General features: G+C 40.2%; 1 protein-coding gene across 1 annotated transcript; it reads left to right on the plus strand.

The window, feature by feature from the left end:
- Window positions 1–833: 833 nt before the first annotated feature.
- Window positions 834–15,886, plus strand: LOC127206450 (non-histone chromosomal protein HMG-17-like; the record flags this gene model as incomplete). Its single annotated transcript, XM_051165731.1, has 2 exons — window positions 834–1,116; window positions 15,783–15,886. Coding segments are annotated over 2 exons (387 nt in total), but the record flags the coding sequence as incomplete, so codon positions are not given.
- Window positions 15,887–25,422: the final 9,536 nt, after the last annotated feature.

The following is a 25,422-nucleotide window of genomic DNA, read 5'->3' on the forward strand; positions in this document are numbered from 1 at the left end:
ATTTATATATTGTTATGGACTCTAAACCCAGAGTCACATAGATGCTAGGCAAACACTCAACTACTACTGAGTCTCACTTAAAAAAAACCCAGAAAACAAAAAACAACTAAGACTTCTATTGTCTAAGTCAAAAGCTCTATAAACACAAGGAAAGAAGCCTTCTTCCTTTTAAAAATTTCCCTAGATTACTTAACACTTAAAATACTAGTCACAGCTGGGCATGGTGTTGCATACCTGTAACCCTGGCACTGGGGAGGCAGAGGCAGGCTGACCTCTGTGAGTTCAAGGCCAGCCTGGCCTACAAAATAAGTCCAGGATAGCGAAGGCTACACAGAGAAACTATGTCTCAAAAAACCAAAACCAACCAGCCAACCAAACAAGGATAAAAAGCGCCCAGTTTTGCGCATGTTTGACAGGCACTCTGCTCACTAAGCTGCATCCTCAGCCACACTATTATTTGTTTAAGCTAAACAGAAAAATTGGTTTTGAGGGTTTTTATTTCTATTTGTTGATACAGACTTCTGCTATGGGAACACTCACTTGGCTAGAATACTGTCCTGATTCAGCCCTCTAAATATTAGAATCACAGGCCTGTGTGCCACTTTCACCCCACCCACCCAGAGAAGATTTCCTTTTGATTCTAAAGATGCAACTTAGGGACAAGTTTGAGCTATGTATTTTCCCTGCGCAGCTTGAGACTATAACTTAAGGCCATAAGCACTGTGGACAGACACCATTGGCCGCTGAACTATGTTCCCTGGGCTTGTTGGTGCAGTATGAAGAAGCGGACTGACCAAACCCGTGCGCCACTGTGCGCTCAGCGCTGACGTCACCCACCAACGCCATGCCCAAAAGAAAGGCGGAAAGGGGATACAAAAGGAGATAAAACAAAGGTGAAGGACGAGCCACAGAGAAGGTCTGCAAGGCTGTCTGCTAAACCTGCTCCTCCAGAGCCAGAGCCCAAGCCTAAGAAGACCCCTGCGAAGAGGGGGAAAAGGCACCGAGGGAGGAAGGGGAAAGCCAATGCCAGTAAGGACTCGAATAGTGCTGAGGAAAATGAAGACATCAAAATAGACCAGGCACTGACAACTGAAGGTTCTGGAGATGCCAATGCATGTGTGCGCATTTTCTATAACTGTGTACTTCTGGTCACTGTACAGTTTGAAATACTATTTTTTATCAAGTTTTATAAAAATTCATAGCTTTTTAAAAAGCTATGATGTTAGCACATAGAACACTTCATTGTTTTGTTTTTTGGGGAGGGGGATGTCAATTTAAAAAATGTCTCCCAAGCAGGGTTGATGGTGGAAAACATCCTTCCCTGATAACTTTGAAAGACTCCAGTTGGCTCCCAGGAGAGATGTCCTGGTGTTGACATATGTGGCCACCATGGCACAAAACGCCTTTATGATGTGGGAAAACTCTAAATTCATTTTTATATCCTCTACCATCAACACTGACTTAACTCTCTTGAAACCGTAGACATGTTGTTGGACTCTGACCACCCCCCAAATTGGTTTTCCAGTCTATTGGGTAATCTGGATTTTGCAGTGTCCTCAGAAGAGTGGTGGTTCCTTTTTAAAAAGATTATGGATCTTCAGATCAATAATTGTGCCATTTTCATCTCCTGAAAGTCAGGGTTGGCTCGTTAAAAGTTGTTTTGGAACATCCTTAAGGTGAGAAGTCAACCCTCACTCTAAGCCACTTCTCCTTTTTCAAAGCATTGAATGGAGATTTCATTGGGTTTTATAGTGGTTTTCAGATTTTGGTAGTCTATATAAGAAGGGAGTTTGGAAGTTCTTGTATACTGTTAATGATTGTCCGCCCATGTCCTGCCTGAAATACCATGATAGTTTATGAGAAGTATCTGTAATAAAGCTGGATATAGTTAGAAAAAAAAAAAAAAGACTCAAGATGTTGTTTTTGTCCTTTCTGGGGATGGAGATTTGTGTTGATGGACATTGCTGTTCTGCCCATCACAGCAAGCCATGCTCAGCCCACTCAGAGATTCAAGGTTCAAGGTGTTTCCATATGCAACAACCCTTGGGGAGAAAAAAACAGTCTTTAAGTCAGTACAGTGAGATCTGTTAAAACCCAATATCTGTGAAGCATGAAACCTTAAAGCAAATAAAAGAGAAAGGAAATTTTCCTAACTGGATGTAAAGTGTGTACAAAGCGCTGCTCAGTTAATGGTGAAATATTTGAAGCCTTTGCTTTAAAAGTCAAAACAGCTGGTACATGCCTTTAATCCCAGTACTCAGAAGGCAAAGGCAGGCAGATCTCTGTGAGTTTGAGGCCAGCCTGCTCTACAAAATGAGACCAGGACAGCCAAGGCTACACAGAGAAACCCTATCTCAAAAAACAAAAAACAAACAAACAAACAAAAACACAAACAACAACAAAATCAAAACAAGGCAGCTATGGCTTTCACTGTTTCCACACAATACTGCAATTGTGGCCAACCTAATGAAAAACTGAGAGGGGGCATATGTAAAGACTGACAAAAACAATTGAACAGAAGATAGACTTTTTTGTATGGGAAATACCAGGGAAAATAGAAGTTATGAAATGAATAAAAGCAGGTTTACTAGGCACAAGGTATTAAAAGCAAGGTATTAAAACATTTTAATGTTGGGAAGGAAACATTTCAAGAAATCATCTTAAAAAATAAAGATCTGAAAGATATAATTGAAAAATAGTTTGTAAGAAAGTAGAAATAAGTTTAATAAGTACACATAAAATCCAAAACCTTTCTGAAAACATTACAATGCTTAGGCATGGTGGCAGGTGCCTCTGATCTCAGCATCATGGTTGCTAGAATCAGAATGATGAGGAATTTGAGGCCAGCACAGCCTCATGTGAACCCTTAACTCAAGGAAGAAGCAATAAAGGAAGTAGAAGAAGGGAGGGAGGGAGGGAAAGAGAAAGGCGTTATGGAAAACCCAAATACTTGAGAAATAGAGCATATGGATGGATTAGAGCAGTACAGACTCTTTAAGAATTATTTTCCCATGCTGAGCATGGTGGCGCACGCCTTTAATCTCAACACTTGGGAGGCAGAGGCAGGAGGATCGCTATGAGTTCAAGTCAAGCCTGGTCTACAAAGCAAGTCCAGGACAGCCAAGATAACACCAAGAGCCATTTAAATCAAGTTGATTTTTTTTTTTTAATCTGACCACCCATGTGTGGTGTGTGTGTGTGTGTGTGCGTGTGTGTGTGTGCGTGCGTGTGTGTTTGCGCGCTCGCGTGTGCGCGTGTGTGTTTGCAGGTCAGAGGGCAACTTATGAGAGTTGGTTTTCTCCTTTCTACTATGTGGAATCCAGGAATGAATTCTGGCTTCCAGGCTTGGGAGTAAATCTCCTTTTCTACTGAGCCATCTTGTGTTTCTCAGTCTGATTTTGTGTCTGTGAAGAAGGCAGGGACAAACTCTTTCTAAAATATATTTATAAGAGAAAAAGACACAGCTGCCAAAGTACCTTTGGGAAGACTGAGAAGGGCTACTTACTAAAGAGCCCAAAATGTTATTATAGAGCCACAATAATTTAGCAGTGTGATGTTGGTGGAGGGACAGACAAATTGACCAGTAGGGCCAAACAGGGAACTAAACGTTAAATGGAAAATGTGCGGACATTTGATTTACAAAAGGCTAGCATTGACAAATCACCTAGGAAAAGAACAAACTACTCCAAACACATCACAAAGACCATAATTTCCTATTTTTCAAAATGTGTTTCTATTTCAGACATGAAAGATGACTTCAAATGGATTAGATACTCAGATACAAAAAACAAAATGCTAAGACACTTAGAAGACAGAGGAACATTTTCTGAACTCAGAAGTGAATGGGGAGGGGAGTCAAAAAGGCAAGCATGCAGAGTAAAAGTGAATTAAGAATGCACATCCAAAACAGCCCTGAAACAACAACAACAAACCCTCAGAAACTTAAAAAGAAATACACTTGTTACTGGATTACAAAATAACCGAGTAGTGTATGTCACCCACAAATCAGTCAAGGACCATTCATGATAAAAAAAGAAACAAGAAACCCTGCTGCCCACAAGACAACTACTTCAGTAATCACGGGATAGAAAATTAAAACCATGAAGAATTGTCATTATTGAATCAGCAATTTTTTTTTTTTTTGGTTTGTTATTTGTTTGTTTTTTGAGACAGGGTTTCTCTGTGTAGCCTTGCCTGACCTAGACTGTTGTGGAGCGGAGTTCCTCAGCTTCACAGTGTCGACCTTTCAGACAAGGTGGCTTTGTGGTAGCGACTCTACTGTGTCTTTCAAGATGCTTAGCACTGTCCCTAAGGGCTATTTCACATTTGCATACCCCAGTGTAGCAAGCAAAAAAAAAAAATGCTTGTGAGTATCTCCAAATATTCTCTGGAGGGAAAAAAATCATCCCAGGTTTGGAACCATTATCCTAGAGAGACTTTTTCATGTGTCTGCTTAGATAGATGTGTTCCAGATTATTCATGAAATCACCTTATGTCATAGTAAAAAGTGAAATACCGGAAGCAGTGCAAATGCTTGCAATGTAATGGAATAGTATATAACAGTATACCTGGCTAGTGACATAAAGGGTTGAAAATATATTGTTACATGAAATAGTGATAGACAAATATTGTTCACTTGTGTTACAAAATGTGCAGTTAAATATATTGAAATGCAAACACATGGAATAAAGCTATTTTGGGAAACAACAAATCATAATGCTGCCTTGGATAAGCAAGAGATAAAATAATGGAGGCGCTTCAGACAATGTCTAGCTGTGACTGAAGGAAAGGGTTAAGAAGATGCTACTGAAAGACACAGTGTATTTGCTAAAGTTACAGTGATTTGCTAATGCTATTTTGGCCACAGTAAAAATTTCTCAGATTCACTGGTTATATTGATACTGAATTTTCTTTTCATCCTTACCATAGGCAGGCTTTCACCTAGGGGCTTCTGGGCCTGAGAATGTAGTGCTTGCTTGGGTGCAGGATGCCCTTGACTTGACTCTTAACTCCACACAAGTAAAAATAAAACAGCAAAGGTATGCATAGTCTTTGACTCTTATTCCATATAAATATCTGGGCGTAGACCCCATGCCTTTACACAGGTTCCTTCAAGCAGTTTGCACATGGGAAGACTGCACTGTGAGTTGGAGAAGGAGACTGGTTATTGTTGAATATTGGTCTTTTGATCTAATGGGCTGAAGTGCTTCACCTTCCTGTCCAGCCACTTCTCCTTGTGAGCATTTATGGCTGTCCTCAAACAGTGAAATACCACACTCTTACTCACTAAACCCCAATGGGACATCGCAGAGCATGCCTGAATTCAGGGAATACATCGGCCCCAGAATTAAAATAGTTTTTAAAAGAACAGTTTTCACCACTTTAGATACTTTAAAAATATATTTTACCTAATTAATATTCATTTATATTTTAGTTCCTCCTGGAGTTACATATATACTTAATTTTATGTGGTTTTAGTTCCTCTTAGAGTTAAGTATATATTTAATTTTATGTGATTATTCTAGTTGTGAGTTTGGCACAGAGAAATGTTTTTCAGTTGTATCTGTGTGTGTGTGTGTGTGTGTGTGTGTGTGTGTGTGTATAAAATACTAACCATGTTCTTTTGAATGGTTTAGTTTTCAAGTAATGTTTTCTTATGTTAAAAATAATATATACTTATTACAGAAAATGAAGAATGGAAAATATTCATTGAGTCATATTCCTAATAGTCTGTGAACCCTCTGAATCTTTCCCCTAATCCCACAAAATATTATCACTCTTCTCTTTAGTTTTTCCCAGCACATCACATATGCAGTACTTTCTCTGCCTGCTTTTTCCCATTTTCTGATGTTTAATTATTTCAAAATGATATTTTTCTCCTGTGGAAATTTCCTTGCTTTCATATTTAGTGCCCAGGAAGCCCCAAGTAGGGCATCCCAGAATGAGTACTACCTTGGCAGGAACTACTTCCTACTAACCCTTTTTCATCTCGTCATTGTTTAGATTGCAATGAGGTTATGATCAAGACTGTAAGCAAATGACTTGCTGTGTCATAAAAAACATGAAGACAATGAACTACATATTTAAAATTTAAAGATCCCACAGTAGCTGGCCTGCCTTATGGAAGCTGTGATGTATGGTTTAGAAAATACACATTTTAAAATTCACAGAAGCTTCAAAGCCCTGGTCAGACATAAATTCCAATCAGTTTTTCTGTAACAGTAAAAATCCAAAGGATTCTTGCTCACCAACTCTCAGTATGTGTCACAGGTACACATCCTTTCTCTGCATGCAGAACGCAAAACACATTCACTTCTGCCTCAGCGTATATTTTTAAATAAATTACCCCAGGAAACAAAATGTTGAATACACTGTGTTCAACTATGATCTAACAAAGGAGGCAAAACCTTCTTTTCCTTTCAAAGAGCCTGTGTGATTTTGATGAGAACTATGGGATGCTCAGCGATTTGAAAGCAACATTCATCTGTTAATCACGTTGTTGTCTAGGGTTCGTGGCCAGCACTCCACCTTCATCATGACATTGCACTTTCCCTTGCTTTTTCTCGCGAGTTTCAAATGTAGGAAGAGTTCTTTACTTACCATTCTGGGAAAGATGAAATTTATCATTTTACCGTAAATACCCTGGAAAGCAAAGAAAATATTATTATTTATTATCCCTTCATCTACGGAGGTCCTGGTTGCCAAGTGATTGCATCAGCAGCAAATCAAAAGGAAATGCGGCTCAGAGGGCCAAGCGGTCTTGAATATGGACGACTTGTGGACAGGGCTGCCTCAGGGTTGAGCAACTACTGTGAGATGAAGCACTTTCAGATGCATAATGCAGCATTTTATTTTCTCAAAATAAGTGCTATAGTGTTAGGCTATAGAGTAAATGTAGAGGTGACAGTGATACTAAAATTCTTTCCAGGAAAGTTGGGGTGCATTCCAGTTTTCTGCTATTAATGCACTGACCATTGTTTTTGTTTAAATATAAATAAAATTTCTAACTAGAATCTTTACTTGAAAAACAATCAAATGTAGAAACTAGGAAATGAAGATTGAAGTTCCAATTTTTTTTCATTTGTTTGTTGCTTTATATTGATTAATCATAAGCTTCTCAGTTTATCACAAGATAAAAGTTGGAGCAAATTTCCTTTCTATAAAGCCACCCACCCCAAACACACACGTCCCCTGAAGCACTAGAAATCAAACACAGAGCCTTGTGTGCTGGCAAGAGTTTTACCCATGTGTTGGGTCTCCAATTTACTATGTTCTTTAAAGTTTTTTTTTCTTCCTCTCATTTATCTTTCTTTCTTTCCTTCTTTTTTACTGAGACAAAGTTTCTCTGTGTAGCCCTGGCTCTGTATAACAGGCTGGCCTTGATCCCAAAGATCTACCTGCCTCTATCTTCTGAGTGCTGGGGCTGAAGGTATGTGCCATCACTGCCTGGCTAAAGTCTCTAGTAAATACTTACTTTTTAATTTTGCCCTTAATATAAAATATTTTGTGTTCATATATATTAACATATCAGAATGAGAAAATATTCTGTGTCACATCCTAATAAGGTTAGTAAATTTTCTTTCTGCTTCTTTACATTTTATAAATATCATAAACATAGTTTAAGGAAAATGTACTGAGGTCCTATCTTTTGAAGTTACACTGTGGGTAAGAGGAATGAAAATAACAACAGAAGAATAAAGGAAATTTGTAAGACTATGCTACATGCTGATATTTCAGACCCCAAAATATTTATCTATAGAAGCAGTAATTATATCAAAACTAGTCTTGAATTACATTTTAAAATATTATTCTTTAATATATAATTTTTCTGTAAATACAAACTAAAATTTCAAATGTAGATTTCAGTGTCTTAAAAGACCCTTAGCTAGAAAAATCCAAATTAGAGTTGGTAGGTGCCTGTCCTATGTATATTTTCACAAACACCTTTTTGTCTTTATTTTAAAAATTGCATTAGAACTTTTTTATATTTATAGAACCTTTGCTTCCCTAATTATTGTTTTATATTTTATGCCACATAAGATACCTATTTTATTCTTGAATAAACATTTGGATTGTTACAACTCACAATTTTTCTTCATAAATTTTTTTAAGTCTTTTAATTTTATCTAATCATTAGGGTTCATGATCTAGTTCAAAAATTTATATTTATTGGGTTGTTTACTGCAAGTTTTCACCTTCCTCAATAATTATATTTAGAATGGCAATACTGCAGTATATATGTTCCTTATTCACACAAGGTTATTAACGGAAGTTTTGATATCACTACTCAGTATTATAGTTTCTAATCTTCTATTTTTTTAAGGAATTTTTAAGCATAAGCTCCTGAAGAGGGCAGCACGCTCTGGATATCACTGAATTCTATGCTTGGATGTGACAACTTTAGGGTTACTGCTTTTTTTTTTTTTTTTTTTTTGACTAGAAGGGAAGAACTGGATCTATTTCATAGATCCAGGATACAATGAACCAGCAGAAATTCTAAGAAGTTGCACACCAAGGTCAAAACTGCATTTGATTATTGAAAAAGAACATTCAAATTAGCGACCCACAGCAACGTGTTCAGGGAAGGAAGAACAAGACGCTAGCAAGGAGATGGTGTTTGGAGTACGTTCTGTCTTAATGCTGGGGATAACTTCTTCCATTGGCAAAGCCTACTGTCAAACCTACTAAAGGGTTAGATTTAATTATCTCACTTCTTGCACATTTCATCTCAATTGCTATGGCAACATTCACTTGCCTCAGCAGCAATGCACACTTTAGTCAGATGCTCCCATTTTCCTATGAGCCCAAACTGTATAGTCAAATTTACAACCAAATCCTGACGAACCAGATCACGCAGCTTATAGTTTAATGTATCTTGCCTTCACCCTCACATACAAATATCCCAGCAAGGTTTAAAACTGTAAAGACAACTGTAGGAGTTGATGTTCAGATTTTTCTACTGAGTTGGTTTATATGTACTTTATTTTCCTCTCATGTCTCCTGCTGTATTCTCTTCGTCCACCATCCTGTATGTAACCTCTAGCTAGTCACCACTCTGGCCAGGGAAGAGGTTGAAAAGGAAACAGCTTCCAGTGATCACAGGGCGACCCTCGTTAAGAGCCTCGCCACACACTGGAGCATACTTTGAATTGCCATGGCCCAGAGCCCTCCTTGATTTCTTGAAGACTGCTAAGAGAAGGAAGGGAAATAAAGACCATACAATCTGATACAGGAGACGCAAACGGCAGAATGCCAGATTCCAATAGACGGCTAAGCACAAGGAAGCTTCAGCCAACCTCCAGTTAGTACGATGTTTCAATAGCAAGGAACAGCGCAGCGTGTTAAGTTCTGCACCATCCATCCACACAGTCTTGTGAATTGCTGGCATTTTACAAAAGACTTGAAAAACCTTGGCAAGTAGGTATTTACAGACATTACTCAGGTGGCCTTTCATTTAGTTTGATCTTGTGTAGTAATTTACTTTAAGTTGTATTTCAGAAGCAACGTGATCTAAGATATTCCCAAGGATGTTAGAGGCTGCTACACTTTGGATTTAGATAAAAAGCTTTTTATCTTGAAGTTGTGATAGTTCTCTGATAAAATGTCCCCCCCCCCACACACACACACACACTACCAGCGGCCAGCACCCATGGTTTAGCATGCGTTTACAGTCATCAGTTAATAGTGGCTAGTAAAACTCCTGCTAGTGGAGGCAGCCACAACGATGCTTGCTACAGCTGTGTTCCCTAGGCTTATATTTGGACAGTGGTTTCTAGGTGGCATCTTATCTATTACAGATGACGACAGCAATCAAAACTTGAACATAAAGGACCATTTAAAAATTGTCCTTATGTACTTTTAGCTTTAATTGAGCTCCCTATTAGCAAGTTATCAAAATGTCATTATTGAAAAGTTAAATTCTCGTTAATGATAAAGTTCAGAAGCGAGATAACCCCAGAAGCTAAAGGCAGATCGGGTGCTTAATTAAAAAGAGAAACCTACAAGCTGAGATAAGTGTGTGTGCTTTCTTCAGATATTTGAAGGACTTCTTATGGAGGGCAGATAGGGAGTGTCTGGCAAAGCTGACAAATGAGAGCTCCAGGGAGGTGGACTTTTAAGCTCTGTAGAAAGGACAATCTAAACCAACAGTCTTGTTTACCTAATACCCTAAGCTACAGAACACCAAGTTGTCTTCCTAGGCATTTTCCAGAGCTATCTGCAATGTGAACTCTCTTGCTTGAATTCTGGGAAAACATTGTAGGAAATATGTTAGAGCCACTCCGGGCCTTAAGGTCAGGAGGTATGGTGAGGTACTGCTTAGTGGATTTTTCTTTATGTCTTTATGGAAACCTAGCAATGGTGCCCAAATAGCTCCCTCTGCAGCAAACTGAAGATTGTGGTCTGGACAAATGAAAAAAACAAACTTCTTAGTGGAGAGTTCTAGAAAGCCTCCAAGGAGACATGCAAATTGGCTTTAATTGGTTTCCCTTCAAGAACCTTTGGAGTCACCAGGGGAGACCAGAGGAGAGGCGGAGATTGAGTTCCCCTTTTGGTCTTGACTTGGCTTTTCCAGCTGGGGTACTGCCTCATGTGGCCTCCCCTACTGCTTACATTAGACTTCCGCCCTGGATTAAAGGAAGATTTCTGGCACTGTCGCCAAACTCTACGTTCACTTAAGAAACAATAATCGCCCAATTAGGAGACACAGGAGCCTTTCTTCTGTGTCCAAAGAAATTAAAAGTTGGAGAGAAAATTACACATCTCTTGGGAATGCTCATCTTTGGTATGACTGCTGACTAAGAGAAAGGGAAGCAGTGACTAACTCAGGGATTGTAAATGTAAAGACGCTGCCCATTCTTGAGTCAAAATGATGCCCGCTCTGCGTGCAACATCAGGCCCTGGAAGGCCTCGGGTCACATGGGTTGGAAGTAGTGTTTTCATTACGTTTGGTTTAGAAGAGTCTCAGGGTGACATATCTTCAAATCACATTGCAGGAAGGGTCTCCCAAAACGTCTTGTGTAACATGTAAGCGCAGTGCACTCCAGCGCTGTGCTGGAGAAGGTGATCTCTGAAGGATGGCTGCCCACCAGATGTCTGCATACTACCTACAGAATTGATCTTGCAACCGCCAGAAAGAATTTTTATTTTGGCTATAAAAAAAATACAGACTGCTGTATACTTATTAATTATTTTACCTTCTTTGTCCCTCCCAGTCCGTTCTCATCAAACCTTTGCATTAGGGTGTGCTGGTGAAACCTCTCTCGCTTAGATGTTGTTACCAAACGGCCCTTAAACTTGTCTCCAAAAGGCTCACTCATAAAAGCTTTTACAAGCCAACCCCATTTGGTTGGCTGGGATCCAGCAGTCTCTACTGAACACAAACACCAGCTACAGAAATCAGAAGCAGAAACCTCCATAGCACCCTGGAGGAACTTTTTGATCCCAAAAAATTATCTCAAACTCACTAACATGTCCTTGTGCCATGAAGACCAGGAGAAAAGGGCCTCATCCTTGCAATGTTTTGTTTTTGTTTTCATTTTTCCTGTTTGTTAACCTCGTCCCCAATACCATCACAAAGACTATCTTCAATTAACAAGTATTTATTTGATGCCTATCATGGCTAAACTTTAAGAAGCCAGATAAAGACAGGCAGGAGCTATTTTTAATGGCGAAGTTTGTTAAAAGAATGAAGAATGGTGTGTTGCTGGAATATTATAAAACTGAAGATCCTCTAGGAAATTAACTTAACATGAAACAATGTTTTTGTGCCACAAAATCTTTTCACACAATTCAGCAGTGTTAACTTCATTTAAGTAGTTTCAGCAACAAAGAAAGCATAGATTTTGTGGCACAGCCCAATATGGCTCCATACCCTTTCATCTCCCATGTGGACCTCTTGCCTACAAAATGTTAAGGCCTCTCCATGAAGTTGTCAGAGCCCTGGTGGTGGTCTGACTGAGTGTAGGAAAATCACGGATTGGGGTTTGCAATGTGCACTGTGTAGTAGTGCTGATAATAATAAATATTTAGAAAGTATTCGTTCTATGCACAACGAATGAGTAGTTACTAAAACGAATGCAATAATGATATGACCCAAATCCAAACCATGTTTAGCAAGAACAGTGTCAATTGAAATTATCTTAGTTTCTTCATTAAGTTAAGGGGCTTTTCACTGGGTAGTGAGTAGGAAGGAGGCAGAACTAAGAGCATCAGCAGATTGCTTGGGATAACCCTAAATTACTGAAGAATTCCAATTCTGCAGATAGAGAATTGAACTCAAAGCCTTGTGCATACCACATGGTCACTCTAGCACTGAGCTACACTGTCAACACAGGTTCTCCGTGATGAGGCCACAGTTTGTGATACTGTGTGGTTTAGAGTAATGAGCACTGCAGAGAAGTGCTTCTCCAAACTAAGTTCAATTTGCAACCCTTCCCACCTCGTTAAAACGAAGACTCTAATTTAGTAGGTTTGCATTACGAATGTGATTACCCACTTTTAACAAGTTCCCAGGTGGCATTAGCACTGATGCCACACTTAGAATGGGAATACTACAGAGATGCTGCGCAGCCTCCTTCAGACTTGAGAACGGCTCTGCCCTGTCCAGCAGTCAAGACATGATGAAAACTATGCTCCAAGGAGATAAGTCTGTTATCCTCAGAAGTCGGCTGAGGAAGAGGGGATGTGAATAGACAAGACCCAGATGGGAGGATCTCTCTGTTTTCTCTGCATGTTTTACAGCATTGTGCCCGGCTCCTGCTGAAAGAGGCTTGTACACAAGGTCAGTTTGAAAGCAAGTTCTCACTGGAGTAACTGTGGGTCTTGCGACTTTGAAAACGAATGAAGTTTAGGGGAAACAGGAGGAATCATGAATGCTTTCAACCTGGAAAATGCATCCATTTCTAAAACCCCTGAGATTTTAGCCCTTCTAGCCTACTCTACGTAGCTGTAATTATGTCCTCCTATGCACCTCTCTAACTCTGAAACCACTAGATCATAGTGATGACAATAATAACAATTAGCAAGATGGCACAACTTGTGTTTTGAATGCTCATTAGTACTGTAAGGCAAATTGCTAAAAAAAATTTTTATAATTAAATCTATGTGGCAATACTGTGAGAAATGCAGCTAAAAATTGTCTCCATTTATACAGATGAGTATAAAAATAAAGGAATACTCATGTGTGTGAATTTTGTGCCTGGTACCTACTAAGTGAATACATGTATCAAAAAAATGATCAAATGTATTCTGCAAGATCACAGATCCCTCTTGCATTTTTTGCTTGCCTTTTTTTCCTTTGTTCCTTATCTCCAATAATTATAAGTATGACTAGCAATTAGTGCTTCCTGTGCCTTGGGTACCCCTGTAAGCAATTTGCATGTGTTATTCATTTAATGCTCATAATAATCCTATAATTTAAGGTGTTATTATTATATATGAGGAAAATGAGGCATAAAGAGGCTAAATAATATGTCTAAGTTTCTGTATCTATAGCAGGACGGTTAGAGCCAATTAAATTGTGTTCCTGATGATCATCCAACCTATCTTTGAAAACGTAGACTTCTGGGTACTTTTTAAAATAAACAACTTCAAATCACAGTGTTAGTGAATAGTTAATTTGGGGGTGGGGCAACAAGATAGCACAGCTGGTAAAGCCCTTGTGTAAGTCTGGCCGCAAGTTTGATTCCTGGAACCCATGGAAAGATGGGAGGAGACACCTCCTCCACAACAGCATCCTCGGACTGCCAAGCACGTGCGTTTCTTCTTCTCACACATTAAGACAATGTTCCTGAAGGCTAAGGAGACATACTGTCATCTTCTGGGTCCTATGAGCACACCCCCACCACATGTGGCTAGTCCTGGAGTGGGATCTTTTCCAAGAACAGTCAGTCAAATCGTCCAAGTCCCTGCCAACCAATTCTCCTCTCTCAGGGGAACCCAGCACTCGAACAGAATAGAGCACTCCGTCCAGCATAGAATAACATATTGAAAAAATCGTGAAAAACGTTTCACTTTTATGGCTTTTTTTTTTTTTTCCTTAAGGGAAAGACAAGCCCTGATACTTTTAGAGTAACAGGAACCTTCTTATCACACATAAAACTCTACTTAATCTAAATTTTAAAAAATATTTTTTTATTTTATGTGCACAGGTATTTTGTCTGCATGTATGCCTGTGCACTGCGTGTGTGCCTGATGTCCATGGAGGCTGGGAGAGGACATCAGACCCCTAGAACTAGAGTTACAGACTGTTGTGGGCCACTCTGTGGGTGCTGGGAGTGGAACACGGGCTCTCTGAAAGAGAGGCCAGTGCTCTTCACTGCTGAGGCATCTCCTAAGCCTTTCCACGTTAAAGTGTGAATATATAAATCCAAGCTGGCAAAAAAAAGTCTCTGAGACTGTGTGACTCTCTCTATTGTCTGGCTTCAAGGACAGTTGCCTTCGGCAACTCTACCAGAAGACTGCTGAGCCCAGAGGTCTGAGGGCGTGCTCATCCTTGCTACGGGAGTTCACATGCTCTGATTTGGGCTATGTTCGTTACACAGCCAAACACTGATTGGCACCACTGAATGCAGTGAGGGACACCTTCAGCAGGTTCCTCCTTCCTGGCCTGTGTCTACTGCAATTCCCTTAATAAGCTCATATTGCCAGGGAACCTCTTATTTACCAGGTCCCATGCTCTCCTTCATCTCAGGGAGTGGCTGGTGTGACACTGTGCTGTCCAGGCTGGCCTTGAGTTACCACAGCTCCCGGAGTGCTGGCATTACAGCTCTGTGCCACCTCACCGGGCATGGATTTAACACTTCCAAAGAATATGGGTGATTTTGTATGATGCCTGTTTGAGGGCAGGGGTTGTCTTTATATTTTAAAAAATTTTACATTTATTTATGCATAGACTGCTGGGGCGTGCATATCACGGAGTGTATGTAGACTTTAGAAGAAAACTGGATAGAGCCCGCTCTTGCCTTCTACTACCGTGTGGGTCTCTGGGACCAAACTCAGGCCATCAAGTTTGGCAGCTTCTCCTTACCTGCCCAGCCATCTCACCAGCTGCCGGTTCTAGGTTCTCATCTTCCTTTATTATCAGTTTCAGGCCTTCTGGCTTTTGTGGAAAATAGTGACGATGTTGCACGTTCTACATCCTATCAGGTGGCACAACACTCGTGATATTTATACTTTAATTAAACTAATCACTGTAAAATGGCTTCTTCTTCCTCATCTTATAAGTATTTTCAGAGCAGGACATTAAGTTATATTTATTTATGTTAGCATTAACTCACAGATGTTCATTTCATTTAGTAAGTTATAATCTGCTATGCCAGAACGATCTAATACTCCTGAGAGTAAACCCACTCCAAGAAGCTGTGAGCATGTAACCGAAGGTAGAGAGGCAAAGAGATTAGGATCCCAGAGTTCAACTCTTCATTAGGGGACTTTCGGATAGACTGTAGGGGATCGCAATACCAGGTGGGCCCGGACATTTGGGTCACAAGAAAGGGCATGCACAGCGCTGAGGACAAACTTGATTTCATTTAAGTCTTAGTGTACCTGCTTCATCTTAAGCTAGCTGTCCCCTTAGAGTCACATCCATTTCTGACACCAAAATCCAGCTGTCAAGGTCCCCACAACAACCCAGTTATGGTTGCATCTTGCTTTTCGCTAGTGAGCCATGTGAAGGGAAACACAGTAGGGGCATTCTGGGTAGTCAGGACGGCTGTGCCACATGCTGTGCGCAACTGTGTCAAGCTGAATCTGTAAATTTCTTACCGTCATTACTCATTTAGATCTTCAAATCGTCTCAGATGTGATCCCAGTGCTTCTTTTTAATCTGACTGTTTTCTTCAGCGTGTGCCTGGCAGTGTGTGAGAACATCTGCGCCTTCACGTAACGTGATATTCCCGGCAAGTTTGGTATTTTATTTTTTCATGCCGCATTCTCAGAATCAACCCTTTTCTCCAAGGAGTACCCATTTCTTTCCATTAAGAATGGTGGTTAGAAACCAAGATGAGGGAGTAGAGTGTGCCCAGTGCCTGAGGGCAGTCTTCGCAGGACCCAGGAGTAGAGGACATAAGGTGTAAGAGCTATCTATCCACACATTCAGATGTATACTTATTTCTTACGTATTTATGAAACACTGAGGCCGCCATTGCGACCAGTCTTACGAGGCCTATTTGGCCTCTACTTTCCTGTTTACTGCTCTTTCCTCTGACAATAGAAGTCTATCTTCCATTCTGTGTTAAACATAGTAGTTCCTTACTTGGCCAATTACCTTGCGTCGAGGCAATAGATGTTCTTGCTACTGAGCACTCGCAGCCACACCACAGTGGTTCCCCCACCCTGCCAGAGGTCTAAGAGCCCTCAGACTGTAGATTCCATCCCACAACACCTCCTGTGAATGCCCATTCTTCCATTCCCACCTTTGAAGTAGAACTGACTTGTTCAGCAAAGAGGTGGATAAACAGAAGGAAAGGGAGAGGGGAAAGAAGATGTAAAAAGAGAACGAAGAACAAGACATATGTTTAAAATCACTTTCCCACAGTGTGAATTCTAAACTTAAAGCAAATTTTTTTCTGCTTAATTGAACTTTTTCTTCTTTATCTGAGAAACTAAAAGCAAAATAACTCTCTTCTAACTAACTAGACTGCACCTATCTGATATTTATTGAGTGCCTACTCAGTGGTGGTATAATAAATTCTAATAAAAACCCAATTAACTGCAGTTATCAATTAATCAATATATTTCACTTACTGACTTTTCAGGGAAATTGGCCAATTACAAGAAACCACATCGAGACTGACAATTTTCTCAAAATAAGGTCACTCCTGAAGTCGGAGTAGATTTTGCTCCAATTTATCTGACATGTATGATTTGATGCAGGGATAGGAACTGTAGAGTTATGGTGCTCAGAAAGCATATTAAAGTCAACCACAACTGATATATGGCTGACAATAGACATCTTATAAACCTTTACAACAAACACAGTCTTATATGATTAAAAATAAAAATTCTATCCCCCGAAACATATGGATTCTAGTTTATTCATTTAATGAATATGAAATCTTTATATATTTCAAATGCTGATGAAAATATAAAATCCTACCTGGGCATGGTGGCTTGTAACTGTAGTTAAAGCACTTAGACGCAGAGGCAAAATGACCGAGAGTTCAAGGTCAGCTTAAACTACATTGAGTTTAGAGCAGCTTGGGCTTCCTGAGACACCATCTCAAAGAAAATAAAATTCACTAAGATAAATGATGAGGTTACTGACCTGTAATGGGGAAAAGGTAATAAATATACAGCACATGGATCTGTTATGTCAAAATGCTAAAAAGCAAGGCTGGGGAGATGCTCAGTGGTTAGGGACAAGCAAGGCTGGAGAGATGGCTCAGTGGTGAAGGGCAAGCAAGGCTGCAGAAATGGCTCAGTTGTTAGGGGCACATGCTGCTCTTGCAAAGGACCTTAGTTTGGTTTCCAGTTCCTATGCTGGGCAGCTCAAAAGTGCCTACAACTTCAGCTCCCTGTGTTCTGATACCCCTGGCTTCCATGGGTGCCAGTACTGCCATAGACATACTAACACATACACACATACACACACACACATACAATTAAAAATAAATTTAAAATTTGAATAATGCTAAGAAAAGATGGAGGGAAAGGGAAGAGAGTATGAAGAAGTGACGGAGGTAGATTCTGTTTTAGGTAGATGGTTGCTTTAATTTGGTTTTCTTGTAATCGTTGCTCTCAAAGAGTCTCTACTTTAAAAAATTATCATGTTTGTTGTTTTTCTTTAATAGACTTGGGTTAGTTTTGTAGCAAACCATCAGATGTCAAAGTCATATTGTGGAACAGAGAGTTGTCTTATTGTTTAGGAACTTACAATTCTATCAAGACAGGAGTTTGAATCCCAGCACCCATATCAGATAGCTCACAAGCATCTATAATTCCAACTACAAAGGACCCAATAACTACAACAACAACAACAACACACATCACATTCACACAAGCACACACAACACATAAATAAAATAAAATAAATCTGTAAAACATACCATGCAAAGACAAGGCAGCTAGCAATCAAAATGGTATACTCAGGAAGGAAGAATGGAAAAAAATGGCATTGGGCAAGCAGTATGTATGGATTTATAAACTTAAAAAGAATTTTATATTGCTTGACTTTTTAATATAAATTTTCTTTAATATTTATTTCTTTATTTGGTTAGTTGAGACAGGGTTTCTCTGTGCTGCTCTGGCTGTCCTGGATTTGTCCTGGTTAGGGGCACATGCCTCAAACTCACAGAGACTCTCCTGCCTCTGCCTCCCAGGTACTGGGATTAAAGGTATATGCCACCATTCCTAGTTTTTGTTTTTTTTGTTTTTTGTTTTTTTATCATTTTAAAGTAGTTTTTTTTTTAGCAGTAATTAAGTTGTAAATCGAATAGCATGCTAAGAGCTCATCTATATTGAAAGAAGAATAAATGAAATATAAAGCAATAGAGATAGACAAACAAAACCAAAACAAAATAAAAAAAAAAAAAAAAAAAAAAAAAAAGAAAGAAAACCTACCACTCCTAGGCTGTTTTTCAGCTTACCTAAGTTTCATTCACTTAAATACTATCTCTGTTTTCATAATTTAAGTTGTCAGTTTGGTTCAGAAAGTTATCTATTGCTATGTAAAAGTCACACTACTTCTTAGCTTAGTAGCTGTCTGGTTATCCCAGGGATAACATCATAAATTTAGAGAATCATTATTATTTCTTACAGAGGAGTGTGGATGGGACAAAACCTTAGAATGGCTGGGAAAACAGGCATCATAAGTTGTTTCATATGGCTGGGGAAAACAGGCATCACACGTCGTTTCATAAAGAAAAGAAAATCATCAGATACAGAATTTTGAGACAGGGCTGAGCTTCTCCTAATTTTTGATCCTTTGGGCCTTCATCTTCCTTTTGGCAAAATGTGGTCATCTGCCTCTGGCTAAAATTGCCATTTAGAAACAAGTTCCCCAGTTTAAAGAAGCTGAAGCTCAGAGGGCATCTCTGTTCTGCTGAGTTCCCGGATGTCTGTGCTTTCTTTCTCTTTTCTCTGGCCTCCTCACCACCATACGGGCCCGTATACATATAATATTGAAAGAAAAACTTTTTTTTTTTTTTTTAGTCAAGAAGGCTGTTTCTTATTACAATTTCTGTCACTGACAATACTGGACTATCCCTTTTAGATCTTTTCAAAAGCTGCATGAATCCTGTAAAGTGAGGACACTTCAGAAAAAAAAAAAAAAGAATGTGCAGACATGAATATCGTGGCTTTTTTTTCCCTTTTGCTATGTATCTCTCGAGTAGTGTGACAAAACCAGTCACATCTTTGGGTTTTTAGTTGGTTGGTTTTGTTTTTTGAGACAAAGCTTCTCTGTGTAGCTCTGGCTGTTCCAGACCCATCTCTGCCTCCCAGGTCCTGGGATTAAACTTCATATAAAATTATTGTAGTAGCTTTTTATAGATTTATTTATTTTTATCATGTGTTTTTGTCTGTGTGTGTGTGTGTGTGTGTGTGTGTGTGAGAGAGAGAGAGAGAGAGAGAGAGAGAGAGAGAGAGAGAGAGAGAGAGAGAGAAGGCTGGAGACTCAGCTTTGTACATGCCAGGCAAATACCATATCAGAGCTGCACCCCAGCACCAGCACTAAATTTCTTCTCCTCCTCCTCCTCCTCCTCCTCCTCCTCCTCCTTCTCCTCTTCCTCCTCTTCCTCCTCCTCCTCCTCCTCCTCCTCCTTCTTCTTCTTCTTCTTCTCTTCTTCTTCTTTTCTTCTTCTCTTCTTCTCTTCTTCTTCTTCTTCTTCTTCTTCTTCTTCTTCTTCTTCTTCTTTTTGGTTTTTCGAGACAGGGTTTCTCTGTGTAGCATTGGCTGTCCTAGAGTCGCTTTGTAGACCACGCTGGCCTCGAACTCACAATGATCCACCTGCCTCTGCCTCCCGAGTGCAGGGATTAAAGGTGTGCACCACAACATCTGCCTGAATTTTACTTCTTAAATAAATGATCAAGTCTGATTTTGAACTGGAATACTCATTTTCACAGGAAAAACAGTCGCCAAAATACTATTGCAGTATTTAAATTACCAGGAAAAAAAAAATCTATCCAGTAGTGTTGTTTTGTTATTTACAAAACTTTACTTTAAACAGCACATTCATTTATAGGAAAATGTCTTTTGCAGCATACACACTATCTTCCTATGTTCATTTTCAAAGGCTTCTTATAGACTAAAGATTAAACAATTTTGAGAAACTTATTCTCAGACTCATTGCCTTTGCAATATTTGGCATCATGTATCTTAATATAAATACATCATTCTTTTACTATATAGAAATTCAGTATAAATGCAGTCCATACGTACTTGCAAAATGGTAAGAAACATAAATATGTTGTTTTAGAAATAACAAGCATGGATTGGAGAGATGACTCAATCAGTACAGTGCCTGTCACACAGCATGAGGGCCTGAATTTGAATCCTCTAGACTGCTGTTAGAGCCAGGGCTGGTGTGTCCAACCCTGGGGCTGAGCAGGAGGACACAGGAGATCCTCAGGGCCCACTGGCCAGCCAGCCAGGCCAATTGGTGAGCTCTGGACTTGGCTGGAAATGGTCTCAAAAACGGAAGTAGGAAGTAACAGGGAAAGACAGCTGACATCAACCCCTGCCTCCACGTGCACATGCACTGTCACCCACATGTGCATATAGTCAAACACTTGCTCATATGTAGAGCGCACGTGCGCGTGCGCAGACACACACACACAAACACACACATACACACACAAACAAATTAAATCTATAAAAATCAAAATGAAAATATTACCACAAAGTAATCGTTATGTACATGGAATTGAACTGTCATTTTATTTATACCTATATATCCAAAAGATACATTGTAGAGCTCAGAATGTGGCTCAGTGGTGGAGTGTTCATCTAGTGTGTGCAAAACACTGTTTGATCTCTAGCTCTGACAAAGATGTAAAGCTACTTTTTACTTTACTTTTTAAAACCCCACCTTTATCCGAGTTTTACATTTTTCTGCTCACGTATTCACTGTGCCATGACATCCCTCTCTGCTTTGATGAGCCTCTGAAGTCATTCCTTCTGCCTCAAACCATTTTTTTAAAAAAGATTTATTTATTTGTTATGTACACAGTACTTTGTCTGCATGTACACCAGAAGAGGGCACCAGATCTTATTATAGATGGTTATGAGGCACCATGTGGTTGCTGGGAATTGAACTCAGGACCTTTGGAAGAGCAGCCAGTGCTCTTAACCTCTGAGCCATCTCTCCAGATCCTGCCTCAAGCCATTTTTGAGGTAAACAAAGTTGCAGGGTATTTCTTCAGGCCTCATACAGAATACTAGCTGACCACTTGCTGCAGGTGGTTGTACAGAAAAACAGTGCAGAGACTTTGCAGGCTGAGTAGCCGAAATGCTACAGCAGAGAAGGTCACTGGCTGAGGTGGTGATGCTTTGCAAGCTACCTGCTCCCGCTCCTCACGTAAGTCCATAACTACCGTTTCTGGATTTTTGCTATACATTTATATCCAAAGAAAGAAACCTGACACCTGTCACAGTGGCACTGTGAGGATGAAGTGAAGCTGTGCTTGAAGGATGACATCTTCTGAGAGGTACCACAAGCTAAACTGAGAGTGGAGCGGACTGAAGTGCAGACTGGAGTGTAGGAACCTGCCATGTCTGCAGGCGCCAACTCTTCACCGAGCTGTGCTTTAACCAATAGTACTGCCTCTTCCCGTTTGTAACTGAAGAAACGCAGCAACCTGCCTGATGAAGAAAATTTTTCACTTATATTTGAGAATGCACATAGGTGCTAAAGAAAGAACAAGACCTCTCTAAAAACCACCCAACTTCTTGCTTTTCCAGAGACAGATATCTTCAAGTTGGACTGGAGTGATGGCTCAACGGTTAAGAGCACATATTGCCCTTGCAGAGGACCAGAGTTCAGTTTCAAGCGCCTAGGACAGGTGGCTCACAACAGCCTGTAACTCCATCTTCATGGTACCTGATGCCCTCTTTTGTTACACACACACAGACACACACACACACAAACTACAAAAATAAAATAAAATATAATCAATATTAAAATACTTCCACTTGTGCTTTCTCAGTTGTATTGCCATATCAAAGTTAACTTTTCATCATCTTAGAAAGAAGTCAGCTCTTCCCAGTCCCTTGCTGACTGTTTCCTTCCCTGCAAAGGAGGATTACCAAGCAGAGAACAATGTTCATAAGGACCAGGACAGAAGGCATTAGCATATGTTGCCCTTCTGAGCTGACTTCCACTTTGAAATGGCTGGGTGGTTTGCAGTGACCCATCTTTGTATTTTTCTGTCCTAAATGACAAAGGCCCTGGCATTCCTTGGTTCTCAAGTTATTTCCTGTGATGAGGGCAACTTACATACAAGGGCTTTGGGGGATAAAATTTAAAGACCTAAGATATATGACATTTCTCAGGGATTTTATGAACATATCAATCATATATAATTGCACATGGACTCACTTGACCTGGAACCAGAGTCAAATTAGAAAATTATGGCAGGAGACAGAGCAACCTAAGTAGAGAGAGCCCTCTCCTTGTCTGTTTGGCTCTCGTCTGTTTTCACCAGCATCTTAGACTGTCTCTGGTAAGAAGTTGTGTCCCAGCTGGTGTGCTGAAATCTTTTCTTTGAGAGCTGTCTGTTGAATTTCATACATTGAGACATTCTCACTTGGAGCCTGTTTGGTATACTGCAGTGAGGAAAGAGAAAAGACCTCCAGGCCTAGAAGAGAGTCAATAAACACTCCATTCAGCACGTGCTGTCTTTTCGTGAAGCTTACCAACACCAGTGCTTATCTCTACATGATCCTATCACCCACAGGGCCCGTGGCATGGCTCAGTGGGAAAGTGCTCGCAATGCAAACTTGACCACCTGAGTTCATTCTCTGGACCCATGTAAAGAGGAAGAAAAGAACCAACTCCACAAAGTTGTTCTCTGATCTCCACATGTACACTATGGCATTTGCATACATCCATCCACATAGCACATAAAAGAATACCATTTTTAAATAAAAAAAACAATCACCCATGGCAGTATCATTTTATCTTAATTGTCTCCTAGACACACAAGGGAGAGTGTTTATGAATTTATCTCAGGAGCGCTGTCGTCTGTTCACAAGCAGGCTCTGCCCATGTTTGAAAGTGCTTCAACTATGAATGAGTCAGCTCACTCTAGTTATCACTCACAGAAGTACTGACATGAGAAAATGGAAGGAGTGTTGAACCATCCTCACACATGTCCAAAGTTCCAATGGACAAGATATGCTTGGCGACATATCTCAACACTGAGAAACACAAGTGATTTCATGTGCTTCAGCGTAGGGTGCAATCACACCTACCAGGGTCTTAAGTTCATATCCTTAAAAACTGAGTCATCACACGCCTACCCTGTATCTGATCCCTGCTTAATTTCCCAGAAAGATGCTTCATTTCCCGGCATTTATATGCCGTGTTAGTTTTCCCACACTGAATACAATTGGTCACCAGCCAAGCCAGACCGTCTCTTTTCCTCTCCTTCAGCCTGGTCACATGGCTCGTGTTCCTCATTATCACTTGGTGATATCTTCTTTATTACCAAAATAGGCCTTACAGGCTAACGGAGAGAAGATAAGTTGGGCACTTTTAAAGTACAGACAAATCTCAGCAAAGCTTAAAGTGGTTGAACTAGGAACCACACGTAAACAAATCGAGGGCCTAGCAATAGAGCTCAATAGTATTATGTTTGCCTTGAACAATAAGACCCTAGGCTTAGTCTGTAGTACCTCGGAGTAAGGAAAGCTAAGAGAGAGAACTGAATGAATGATTACTGAGCAGCTGGAAAGGATAGTGACATCTCTCTCTCTCTTTCTCTCTATCATTATATACATAAGATGAGAGATGATAGATAGATAGATAGATAGATAGAGAGAGAGATAGATAGATAGATAGATAGACAGATAGACAGATGGACAGGCAGACAGATAAGGGGATGCTCACTGCTTTCTCCATATATGGGCACAACAGAAATGTGTACATGGATATCATACACAGGGCTAGGGACACTGCTGAGAGAAAAGCGAACTGTGCATTGTAAGTCACGGTGGGTTTAAGGAAGACAGCTTTAGTTTGCCCCTTTGCTTTCTGTGTCTCTGACACAGTTGCAATTGCCAGGGCTCTCCTTCTTTATTTCCTGGTAATAGTTCCTAGAGTGGGTCTTGCAAATTAGTCACTTGCGTTTCCCTCTTCTCTTTAAACAAAGACCCAGACAGGAGGAAAAGGAGGGAGGGGCAGTAGAGGAGGAGGAGAAAAGCCAACTGTAATTTTAAGTCACTTCTTTGGACGGTGGGGTCAGGTGCTTCATGACTGTCACAGCACGGAGCCTTCATGTCTGCTCTTGCACAGGCCAATTTATCACTGCAGCCAGTGTGCTGGCTGCCCTTTCTCGCTCAAGACACCAACCCTAGACACACAGGCCCCTCCATTCATTCCCTTCATACTTTACTCCTTTAACCTGATCTAATCCTAAGTCTCCTCCAAGGACCCTTAATGTCAAACCTGTTCATTAGGCTGGCTGAAAGGACTTCAATCTTTGCATTTCCATTTATTCCTTACAAGGCCAGCTTTCTTTCCAAACTCATTTCTTTCATCTTGTCTCTTGACTTCCTTCCTACTGACATCACTACTTGGCGAGGATGGTGTATTTTATTTTAGTTTTTTGAGGCCTTTCCTGCTTGATTTGGGAGAGTGCCTCTCCCAGACCCAGCAGAGGAGGTCAAGTGTTAGTGGTGATCTAGCCAAAACATTCCAGTAAGGACTTGACAGTCTATATTTGAAAAGTGAGCAACAACTCAGAATTTCAAACTCTTGGGAAAGCAGTGATGCAGTGACTTGAAAATCAAAAATATTTTGTTTCTCAAGCTAGGTGGCAGCTCCTATCTGTAATCTGTCATCACTTGGCAGGCTGAGGCAGGGAGATCTTAAGTGAAAGGTAAAACTGGACTGACTATATAGCAAGTTCCAGGCCAGCCTCGAAAACATAAGACCCTTGCCCATAAACACCTACAAATTCTGGCTAAGGGTGACTATACAACAAAAAAACAGCACAAGAAGAACAGACTTTTTTGAATGCTAACACAGCAAGGTTCACCCATTGGTACATTCACACATAAACTTCCTGGATCATGCTAGATGGTATAGTAAGAGTTATAACAAGAAAATGTCTACTTTCCTGGGATGCTAATTTGAGCACTAAGTTACTACTGGTTACAGTTATAAGTGGTGTGGGAGTTTGATTTGGGAAACAGTCTTGGCATAAAGCCAGGGCTGACCTAGAACTGTCTGCATTGCCCAGGCCTCTAGCTGTTCCTAA

Source organism: Acomys russatus, chromosome 23, assembly GCF_903995435.1.
Source record: "Acomys russatus chromosome 23, mAcoRus1.1, whole genome shotgun sequence".
NCBI classification, from domain to species: domain Eukaryota; kingdom Metazoa; phylum Chordata; class Mammalia; order Rodentia; family Muridae; genus Acomys; species Acomys russatus.